At 40.5% G+C, this 11,661-nt stretch overlaps 1 protein-coding gene and 1 long non-coding RNA gene across 13 annotated transcripts; both read left to right on the plus strand.

Annotated features, from left to right (window-relative positions):
• The first annotated feature begins 1,036 nt into the window (after window positions 1-1,036).
• Window positions 1,037-1,806, plus strand: LOC124688881 (pathogenesis-related protein 1-like). Of its 2 annotated transcripts, XR_006998658.1 has the most exons (3): window positions 1,037-1,314; window positions 1,402-1,728; window positions 1,763-1,806. XR_006998658.1 is itself a non-coding variant. In XM_047222497.1 (2 exons), exons 1-2 carry the CDS (start codon window positions 1,128-1,130, stop codon window positions 1,671-1,673), a joined length of 459 nt encoding a protein of 152 aa, XP_047078453.1. In that variant the 5' UTR covers window positions 1,037-1,127; the 3' UTR covers window positions 1,674-1,806. The 2 variants fall into 2 exon arrangements, 1 of the variants encoding a protein (XP_047078453.1); XM_047222497.1 differs by having other exon boundaries at window positions 1,402-1,806.
• Window positions 1,807-3,717: 1,911 nt separating this feature from the next.
• LOC124693508 lies at window positions 3,718-10,374 on the plus strand. 11 transcript variants are annotated; one of them, XR_007000056.1, is made up of 10 exons: window positions 3,718-4,022; window positions 4,104-4,163; window positions 4,513-4,574; window positions 4,986-5,051; window positions 5,359-5,430; window positions 5,690-6,800; window positions 7,290-7,335; window positions 7,703-7,813; window positions 8,664-8,768; window positions 9,985-10,374. It is a non-coding gene; the product is annotated as an uncharacterized LOC124693508 (long non-coding RNA). The 11 variants fall into 11 exon arrangements; XR_007000057.1 differs by having other exon boundaries at window positions 7,712-7,813; XR_007000058.1 differs by having other exon boundaries at window positions 7,293-7,335.
• The last annotated feature ends 1,287 nt before the right edge of the window (window positions 10,375-11,661 follow it).

Here is an 11,661-nt window from a genome sequence, read left to right on the forward strand (position 1 = left end):
TCAGTTCTGAATATTCTTGCTTTGTGTAGTCGTGATGACCACCGCCACTAACGGATCTCGATGTGTGGATTTTCAGGTAAAATGAAGACACGGCGTTGATTGTCCAGATTCAGAGAATATTTATTACTAAGTTGAGCAAAACAGCGAAAAGCAGGAAGCTGGCGCCCAAGCATCCCATTAGCGGATGATTCCAGAAAATGCAGATATATTGCTAAATTGCCTCTCTTATGATCTTATCAATAATGTAGCGCTAGGACTGCAAAAATTCATGATCGTTGAGCAGTATGGCTAATCTTAGGCCTCATGAAGTGATCTCTGGCCAAATGGCGCCCTCATCCACCTCAGGCAGCTGAAACCTCAGATCAGAAGCTGGTGTGTGGTGTGGCCGTGACTTCAACCACCGGTGTAGCGCATTTCAGCCAGGCGTAGCTGGCAGGGTGGCGGCGGCAGACTTGGATCACAGACCCGGCAGGCCTGATCATTTACTCTACGGGCCAGCGGGTTGGAGGGCTGATAGTAGAACTCATAGGTGTCTGCCACATCATTATTAATCTTAAAATTAAGCTTATTGCGAGGCCATGTTGTAGCTTGTATTCTAAACCTATTTATTACAGATACCCATTGGGCAGCAGGGACATCTTGCACGGTTCTCTCGGATTTACTCCGCTTGACAGAATCTGGGTTCGTTGGCTGTGTGGGTGGCGCTTCATCGGAGTGGCGACGATTCTCGTCGCCACAAGTTGCTTGGTTCCCCGTTCAGTCGTGACGCTCGTGGGGACGATGCGTTTCGGAGTTGCGCCTGTAGGACTGTTTGGTCCGTGAGGTTTGTCCTGCAGGGACGCTAGTTTCCTTAATTTCTTGATTAATCTGTCCATGCATTTGTCCCATTTAACTAAACATTGATAAGGCACAAAGCTTTCTAGAGTGTGCTGTCAGGCCAACCGAGTGACCAACGGTGCCATCCAGTTTGAAAAAGTCACGATGGGCCTAGCTTCACCAACACATGCTTCATCTATTTAAAGCCATCGTTTCATCTCTCCAGGCAGCCTTCAGACATCACATCTCCTATTGGTACAATAGTATCGGCTCACACCTTCAACACCCAGTTGTAGTTGATAATCACACAAATGGCCTCCACGAACAGCTGGACCCTCGAGCTCGAGTCGCAGGTGTCCGCGCCGCGCAAGTTCCGCGCCACCGTCATGGACTGGCATAATCTGGCACCCAAGCTTGCCCCACACATCGTCGACACCGCCCACCACGTTGAAGGAGATGGCGGCGTTGGGAGCGTCAGGCACTACAAATGTGGCTCAGGTACGCATACCACATATATGGTATAAATAAATGTCACATGCTGTCTGGCACACATGTTCAAATCATAACAAGTACATGATCCTGCAGCTGTGCCCTTCAACTCCATGAAGAAGAAGATTGAATTTCTCGATGTGGACAAGTGCGAGTGCAAATACACCATTGAGTGTGATGGCGTTGAGACATCTACGTGGAACATCAAGATGAAGCCAACGGCTAACGGTGGGAGTGTAGCAATGGTGGAGTGCACATCCAAGGGCGTGGAAGCGAAGGACATGATGCTCAAGGCCAAGGACTCTGCCGCCGAAATGTTTAAGACTGTTGAGGCCTATCTCATTGCCAACCCGGACGCCTACAACTAAGTTAGCAAAGAGGGATCATATGTAATAATGGTGCTTTCTCCCCGATCGAATAAAACTAGTCCAACCTCACTGGTATGCTAGAGCAAGCTGAATATGGACTTATGAAGTTAAATAAAAGGATGCTTTATGGACCTGTGTGTTTGTTTGAATCTTATGTATCTTGCTTATGTATGTTCTTCATGGTTTTACACGAGACTAAAAGGAAATATGTAAAATACATGACACTCTTATTTAAAATTAGTAGGTTTTTTCAAGCCATAAAATTACGAAGATTACGAATCACGGTCCATCAGAAATAGTAGTTGAAAAATACATAGAAAATGCACCACTGATGACATGGAGCCCTTCTTTGCTTGCCGATTCGGCTCTTCAACTGATTCAAATGTTAAGTGAACAACAACTCTGTCAAAAAGGATAACAGGATAATAATACCGAAAGAACACGTTCAAGAATGAGAAATAATAGGCAAGACCAATAAAATCATCACCAAAGTAGAAAAGGTGTTGATCGTCAAATATATATTATGGCGTATAAATTTACGTTTCTCCCTTGCACTAAGTTTTATATAGTCGAAGCACACCAAAGTCACAGTACATCAAATCGGAAGTACTTTGGTATGGATGGGTTCACGGGATTCCAAGAAAAACATTATACTAGTCGAGAGCATCCAATGCAAAGAACGTATGCTTTCTTAGATGCGACTGAACAAAGGCTACTTGTCTAACTCACTCCCTCATCATAACACTATATTCCAATCCTGCACTTCGGGAACAATACGTCCGCGTCGATGTCATTATCCTGCACACCCTTGGACGTGCATTCCACCTTCGCCACACTCCCAACATTGTCCATTGGCTTCATCTTGATGTTCCACGTGGACGTCTCAACGTCGTCACACTCTATGGTGTATTTGCACTCGCACTTGTCCACATCGAGAAACTCAACCTTCTTGTTTCTGACGTTGAAGGGAATGACTGCACAATATAGTGCGTGTTACGATTTTAACATTTGGGCTGGAGAGAAGGTGACATGAATGTATGTCATATGTGTGGTATGTGTACCTGAGCCGCAGTTGTAATGCCTAACAATGTCGGCCCCGCCATCTCCCTCAACACGGTGGGCACTGCCGACGATGTGTGGGGCGAGCTTAGGTGCCGGGGTGTGCTAGTCCATGACGGTGGCACGGAACTTGCGTGGCGCGGACACTTACAAATCAGGCTCGAGGGTCTAGCTGTTGGTGGATGCCATTGTTGTGATTATCAACTACACTAGGTGTAGATGGTTTGAGCTGAGACTATAGATGTGATGTTTGAAGGTTTCCTGGAGAGAGAAAACAAACTCTTTAATTAGATGAAGCTAGGCCCAATGAGTTTTTTTTTAAAAAAAATGGATGACACCTTCGGCCACTCAATTGGTATGCATGGGAAATTTTATCAAGAAATTAAGGAAAGGAGAAGGATGGGCGATCTACATAAAAAAACAAAATATAAATATGCATTCATCTAATGCGAATATAGTAGCACACTTCTCTTGTTGTGTGATGTGTAAGGATGATTCCCGTGCTTATTGTCTTTCTCTTTTACATAAACAATCTGTAGTCCTGCATCTAAAGGTATGATTTCTGCACCCCCATGGGGCTCTCTGAGGCTATCCACGGCAGCCACCTCGCGTGCCTGGGTTGGGTCGCTCGTCTCGTTTTCTCTTCAAAGACTGGGCCACGTGTCGCGCGAGGATTGGCTGAGAAGGAAAAGAAAGGAATCAACGGAGGAAAAGCCAACCGAGCCAAACCCTATCCTCGCAGAGGCAGCGCCTGTCTCGTCTCCTCCTCTTCCCTCGTCCTCGTCTCCTCTACCTGCGCCCTCCGCCGCAGGCCACCGCAGGCCGCCACCCCTCCGTTGCCGACCGCCGCCCCTCCGCCGCCGACCGCCGCCGCTGGCCGGCCGGCCACACTTCTCCTCCTCAGCGAGAAAAAAAATGTGATTGGAGGAGAGGAAAAAGGGGCAGCGACCCGCCCAGCCCTCCCTTCTCCTCCCGTCCCCTCGCGTCTCCCTCACTCGCCGCCATCTCGCGTGCATCTCCGCCACACTCCGCCGCCGGTTCCTTCTCCGGCTCGTCCTCTGCGCCAGCGACGCTGTCCTTTTCTTCACCATCACGGCCGCCTCAGCAGCAGCAATAGCCGCAGCCGGAAGATGGCGCGGGGATGGCGGACATCGCTGGTAGGAGCGGCAAGTGGCCGCTGCTTCTCGGCTACGCTCTGCCTCCTCCACCCTTCTCTGCTGGTCCCTTCTCCTCCCCATCAGCAAGCACACATTGGGGATGATTTTCTCATCCTCGTTGCACCATCCTCAGGTATAGCGGTCATCCTTACCTTGCCTTCCCATACCCTTCCCTGAACATCTTCTATTTTGCTCTCATATTTTGAGGTTGCAGGTGTACACAAGGTGTTTGTGGAAATGCCTGAGGACAATAATTGCTTCAGAAGATGACGATGTATGTGCATCTTCTTTTTGTTTGAAAGGGCATGCCTTTTACTATGGATCTTGCAATAGTGTGGTACTTCACGCATTAGATATGGAGCAGTTACGAAAATATTAGGTGCTTGAACATTCTGATCCTATTTCCATGAACAAATGCATTTTGTGGCAAGCCGTATGTGTTCATTTTACTCCTATTTTCAGGCATTGCTTGTTTAGACATTGTATGCCGTGTTCTACAGGAACTTGATTTGGTCAAATCCATGTGCACCCAATTTGGTCTATTTTGTCATCGATCCAAATAGGCCTTTCCCTTTGCATTTCCGGTTGCACATTTAATTTGATCCCATGTTTTTTTGTTGCAGGTGTGTTCTAACGGAAGGCTATTGAAGTAGAAAAATAGACCTATATCTTGCTGTTTGAGTAGGTAATGGTTGGGACTGAATTTTGAACCATAACATTGTTTATTTTATCTTAATTAGATATTGTGTGTCATGATTAATATGAACTTGATGGGTTCAAAATCATGTGCCTCCCACTTCTGTATGTCATGAGTCCAATTAGACACTTTTAAGAAGTCAGCATCTTCTGTTTGCATCAATTATATATTGCGTTCCTACCAGGGATGGAGCTGCCTCAATGGCACAGGTGTCAGCTGACCCCAACGAAAAAGAGCAAAACCTTCACTAACTAGCACTAAGTCATGATGATTTATAGTCTGACCCCAGTGTCATGGAGAGAATATAGATATGACACCATCGGCATTTGTTTCTAGCTTCGTCCCTGGTTCCTGCTTTTTGTTGCACATTTGATTTACCCTATGTTTTTTCTGGTGCAGGTGTATTCTAAAGGAAGATGATGAAGTTTAATAGAAGAATGGGACCATATCTTACTATTCCAGTGGGTAATTGTAGAACTTTTTGTATTTTGAACCGTAGTGCAAGTTGGGATCTTTTTGTTTTTCATGGAAAACTATTATTTCCGCTATATCCTCCCAAGTTTCGTTGTTTTCATGCATCGCAGATTCAAGTACTAAAAACTTATACTCCCTCCGTTCTTTTTTAGTTGACTCGAATTTAGTACAAGTTTGTACTAAATCCGAGTCAATTAAAAAGGAACGGAGGGAGTATTAGGCAAAGCCTGATTTGATTATTCATTTAGAGAAACACACATTCCGCGTCTGATTTAATTAACATGATATGTAAATGTAGGTTCATGGAGAGCATCTAATGGATGTGCTTGCAGCCATGGAAGTGGAACTCATCTATTATCATATCCATAAGGTAATTATACAAAGGTCAAAATTATCATGCTTGGTTATTTTTTGAATATGTGTGTTCCATGCATAATTCCGAGTTTCAGATTTAAAGGGATTAAAGTTATATTTTTTGGGTTGCATTTTAATTCAGATAAATTTGCTCATTGAAAAATTGTTTTTTTCAAGCCTTCTATCTAGGCATATTATTCTTAGTTGGATTTACAGGTTGTATTTTTGAGTACCAGCTTACTTATTTCTTATATATTACTTGTCTTTTGTGTCAGCTTGGTTTGCATGTGTCTAATAATCCAAATCCAAATCCTTCACCTGCCCCATCTGCTACGTCTTCGGCAGCCAAAAATTCAGCCAGGTTATTTGTTTCATACTCATTGGATCATTTGGTTGAGCAAAGTTAAATACCAAAACTGAGCTGTTTGGTCAACTAGCTTAAGCAATAGTCTAGCAATTCAATTAATTTTTGTATCGACCAATACTGCAAGCGTATTCACCACGGTTAGGTGCTCTAGGAGCTACATAGGTGGATAGTTGACATGTGTTCTGGATCTTTCTGTATATTTCTGTATATCTATGTTGTGCTTGTCTTTCTTTGATGGAAGATGTTTCCTTTTTACTGGAATTAAAAAGGTGTTGATTAGCACATTCCATGTTGCTTGATTATAAATAAGTTAACCACTTAAAATGGTATAAGTTGACAGCTTAAAATGTTACATTGTGTGCGTTGTCATTGAATTCCTTTATAAGGTACTCCCTTCTTTTGTTCTCCAAATATTGTATAGAAGATTGAGTGTTCATGCATGCAGCTGGGTTTTCTGAGTTAAACTTACTGATTAGTCTGTATCAGCTCCTAAATAGGTATTGAGTTTCTAGAAAGTTTTCTGCTTAATGATTTGACCTGCCAATGATTTGTGTGACACAGAAAAAAGGCGTTGTTGGTTTCTCCTCTTGCACGTTGGCTAAGCTGAGGAGGATAACAATAGAAAGACAGACCGGGTATTTATTGATATAGTTCGGCTGGCTAAAATTCATCTTTCTTAGTAGCTACAGCAGTGTCACATATATTTACATTTCAGCATAGTTTGTCCAGTGGTTCAGACATCCTTAGTGGAAAACGGTCTTCCCTAGAAATATATGGCTCTACAATATTATTTGGCTATTAAACATTTTAAATGAACTGCGATTTCCCTGGAATATATGGCTCTACTAATTGAGAAATTAATTCTTAGAACAAATGATATCAATATATATGTTGCTGGGAGCGATTGACCAATCGGTGGAATGTCTAGCTCATGGAGCTATCGTCCGAGGATGCAGGTGGCCACGAAAACCATTGTTTCAGATTATCCGTTGTTTCTGTAGTCCATGCCGCCAAATGAGGTCTGTTTTGGAGCATCTCAATTATTTTTTATCATTTCTCTTTGATTGTTCTGGTGGATTACACTGATGGACTGTTCAACGAGTAACTGCCATGACCAGCTGATCGTTTTACTTGTGGCTGTTGAAGGATTACTTCTCTCTATTTCTGTTGTTATATAACCTTGCTATTTAATCCCATCCACTCTGTTCAGTTGATGCAAAAACTATGTATCATATGTAAATGTATGTCGGGTGTGTGTCCGTGCGAATAGCAAGGGTCTAATCATGCGGGATTTTTTTCAGTACCCTGACATACCTTAGTTGCCTAGAAATGTGGAAGTGGGGGCATGTACAATCAAGAGCTCTCTCAGTTGTAAAAATAAATGATGCTAGACAAACACATGTTTTTCTTGGCGACACCTATTTCTGTGTTATTTCAGCATTATTAAATGATGCTAGACAAACACATTATTTATTCTTGCTAATATTCGGGATGTCATGTTATTTCAGCAGGTTGTTTGCAGATACTCAGATACGGAATTATGCACACACATTGGTAAGTTAAGTCTCTTTATGTATATCATTGCTTCTATTTTCTTTTCCGGACTCTTAAGATTCATTTTCACACGCTTCGGGGTGTTGCGATAGTGGGTAAATATTACTGGTTGGCGCAGCCTATAACAATTCCAGTTACTTGCTTTAATTTGGTTTCCTATGTGTTTTACACAAGGGAGTTCTTTATAATAAGCGTTTAGAGAAGAGTCAATCCTTATAGAAGGATATAATATAGGTGTCCTGATGTACTATGCTCTCTATTATTTGTTAAAGTGGGATCTGAATGTTAGAGTATATGTTGCATTTCTATTGTTTAATTTAACTCTCTTTCTTTCTGTCATATGCTCTACCTCAAGAATTTCTTCTAGATTAAACAGGAATCGCAAGAGTTGGGGCCACTACGCGACAACTGTATGCCTCCTCTTTTCAGGACCTGAAGAGGAAGTTGTTGCACTGCAATTCAAATGGATCTTGTTCCGGTTAGTATTTGGATTATCATTATCATTTACAACTGGAAATATGTTTTATTTCACACATTAGTTGCGCATGTATGCTGAAGATTTTCTCCTTTTGTTCATAGGTTCAGAAAAGTAAACAGTGCATGACTCACAGATTACAGGATTAGACATAAACTGAATTTGTTATACCTGTCATGGGCTCCTATCATTTGACCAATTGCCTGCCCGCTTCCTTTTCTCATATTTTGGTTTTCCAAGTGTATTCCGATGCGTCTTTCCTTTTTCTTATCTCAAATCGCTATTTAGTATTTTTGGTTGGTAGTTGTTATTTTAGTGCCATGCAAGATGATTGTGATTTCTGAAACTCTGAATGTATGCTTGTCCTCTGGTTAGCAGATCATGCTGCTTCATGTTTTACTTCACATACCTTATACAACTCAAGATTAAATTTATGAGCTCACTAAAAAAGTACAAAATTGGAATTGAAATTCTCAACAATTAAATTTATTATGGATATTTCAGTATTGGCCGTCATACTAAGTGTATATCCCCATTCACTATTGGAACAAATGTAGAGCTAAGCCTTAACAGATTGATACCTGAAAGAAGAAAGAGGTTTACACCATGTGGCTTACACGGTGGAGCAGAGTGATAGTATTGGAGGTTCTATAGTATAGCTTAGAACCGCACTGAGAATTATAAATTGTTTTGTGCTTTATTTTTGCTAGGTAGCTTATATGTTAAGCTGTAGAGCCAGCAGTGTACAAATATCCCCCTTGTGATCCCACTGTGTTAATTATGTTGTTGTACAGATGGGTTTCCAAAATATTGATATATATGTTTTGTATGATGTTTCTATTATTCATTTCAGCAGCATTTCCTGTTGGGTCACTGCTTATGCTGAAGTATGTTTCCGATGTCCTTGGGTCGCCGCTGCTGCTCGAGTACAGGTTGCCGGCCTCCATCTTAGCATAAGGTCTGTTATCTTAGCATTCCCTTGATGTTTCTGGTTCTTGGTAGAAACAAAGCATCTGGCCAATAGATAGATTTACGATGGGATAAAAATGGTTAATTAGCTGGGTTTGCTAAGCTATGTTTTGTTTCTTCTCTGTCCCTGTACTCAGATGAAGAGAAAAATCAGAGTTGGAACTCCCTAAAATAATTCTGCAGGTGTTGTTTGTTTTGTACTTCCTATATATGAAAAGATGGACATGTTGTTTAGTTTATACTAGCAATTGGAAAATTAGTACGGGTGCATGCCAACATTGAGAGTTAAGGTTCACAAGTGTTCTTCGCAAAAAAAAAGGTTCACAAGTGTTAGCCCGTTCACTGTTCACGTTCAAACATCTTCTATTAAGGTTCTCCTTGGGCTGTTTGGTGCAGTGAGTTTAGAATTAAGTCTTGTATTTCTACAAGCATAATTTCGAGGCACACCCTGAATAAAAATTGTAGACCACGTTCCAGGCTTTCCATGTAATATTTATTTGTGCAATTTGGTTGGACACATTGAAATAGCGGCCAGTTTATTGATCTGCCCAGAATATAGTTCTTCTATAGACAATAAACTTCTTTACAACTTTGGATGGACACTTGTTACTTAGTCTTGGGTGTAGGGACGTTGTTATTTTCTGAATGTCTATGTTATGAAGTGGTGATTTGATATATGTTTGGATAAGAGGTATGCCTCCATGGACATGGTTTTCACATGTTTATATAATCATTCTATCTATCTATCTATTTTTTTACTCACATTCGGAGATGACACAATTGTTTGTCGAAATTGAATGTGAGATATCATACAATGTTTCCCAGAGGAAGATTAACTTTTTTTTTTCATTCTGCTCGATGGTGAAAATTCATGTCAAGAAGATCAAAAGAATGCACACACCAATGAACTGGTTGAAAACTGCATACCTTTCAAAAAGTTGGGTGAAATTTTCCAGAAAATAGAGGTTGACAGAAATATCAAATAATCAATGGCTTGCATTTATAGTATTATGTTCCCTTACATATCCTTTGTGAGATAAATTCTTGCTTTTCCCACCAGACTCTTTCAAAAATTAAAATACATACCGACTGATGGATCAATTGAAAAAATGATTTACTTTCTCGGACTACAACCAAGAAAGCACAAATGTTCTTTATGTACAATGCAACCTTGGCTAATATGATACCCCGTCCTTTCTTACCAGGTTAAGCCATGGTTGTCGATGAGATTCCATCCAGGGTCTTGATCATGGCAGCTTCCATATCCATTGTACAACACTATACCCACGAAGTGTGAAGTGACGGTGACCTTCCTCTATTGGTATGTTATATATATCAATATATTGGAGAAGTCTGGCTATCCGTCGAGCAAACAGTGTAAAGGCTATTGATTACTGTATACACTCAACACCCTGTAGTAAGACATTTTGTACTGGTGACCATTTACATAGTGTTTCACCCATCGGATAGTTTTCTTATTTAATGTTTGATGGTCTGTGAGCCTCAGAATATTCCTCTATTTTCCTGATTGTACATAAGCGTGTGCTACTCTATTTATGATTTCACGGGCTTTATCCTAATTTTATTCTATTGTCTCTGTTCTGTAAAATCTAAAAAATCGTATTATCATCTTATCACCTGACTTTTATCAATGTTATACAAACTGTACATTGGTGTAAATTTTACTGGTTCGGCACCAAGACACATGCCCATATACACGCATCACATTGGTGTGAATTTTACGGGATCCTTCCACCAAGACACATGCCCTATGTGCACGTATAATGTTGTTGAAGAAGACTAATTTATTTGGGAATATTATACGTATCAAGATAATAATTTCTTGCATAGTTTCTTCAAGCCTCATCCGTTCACTCATTGTCAAGCTGCCAATCAAACTCTTTGATGTTTTCCTATGTTTAACTACCGTTATCTCATAACAAAAGAAATACGGAGTAACAATGTTTTCATATTTGTGTATAATATTTTCCTACTTTTGACATTTATATGCACTGCATTTTTCCAATTTACCGTTGTGTTTAATCCACATGATATGTTATGTTCTTTTGCTCCTCTTTATCGACTAATAAGTTTTCCCTTTATGGGAATTAAACGTATAATTATTCACTCTTCATTAATTGCTTAATTTCTATCAATGTTTACAAAATGAAAATTGACACAAACTTCACGGGATCGTGCGCCAAGGCGCACATTAAAATCTAGTATCTTTATGATTTGTAGCTAGTCATCATGTGTGCCTTCATGCAATAAGGATTCATTTACCACTATGGTGGTAACACACAGGAAAAACTTCGATTAAATTTGTGGCACCTCAATTGAGGGTCGCTTCATATATGGAAGCGTATTAACACATTTTTCAAGAGTGAACTCCGGCGATTGTTCAGTAGGACATCATTTACGGATCCATACATATGTAAAGAGTATTTCAAAAGCAGGAGATATAGGGAACATTTTGATATAAGCAGAGCCAATTAATAAGCATCGGTGTTTTGAGGGATAACCATAATAAGGCTAACAATAAGGTAGAGTAGAAATAAACCAAAAAGTTTGAGTACGGCTAAAATAAATACTCTAACTCTTGGTAGAAAAATCATAACAAAAAAGTAGGGTAATGATATAGAACAAGAGATGAGCATAAGAGTAGATACCTTGAGCATTTACACTTTGCATAAACATAGAAAAGATGGGTAGAGAAAACATGAAAAAGGTAAAAACTAATGATTAATATGAGAGCCTATGATTTTGCAAGAGAGTCCATTTAGATGGATGTCACGGTCCTCTATTGTTATACCATGCTTCTATGCACTAATAAAATACGCTACATGGAGTGTTTCCTAACAAAAAGAGTGTCTAGATAAAAA

The sequence above is a fragment of the Lolium rigidum genome, chromosome 2 (assembly GCF_022539505.1).
Source record: "Lolium rigidum isolate FL_2022 chromosome 2, APGP_CSIRO_Lrig_0.1, whole genome shotgun sequence".
Lineage (NCBI taxonomy): Eukaryota > Viridiplantae > Streptophyta > Magnoliopsida > Poales > Poaceae > Lolium > Lolium rigidum.

Coding starts and splice junctions, on each gene's coding strand:
- LOC124688881 (XM_047222497.1), top strand. CDS start 1,128: ATGGCCTCCACGAACAGCTGGACCCTCGAGCTCGAGTCGCAGGTGTCC. Junction 1,315..1,401: donor GCACTACAAATGTGGCTCAG/GTACGCATACCA, acceptor ATGATCCTGCAG/CTGTGCCCTTCAACTCCATG.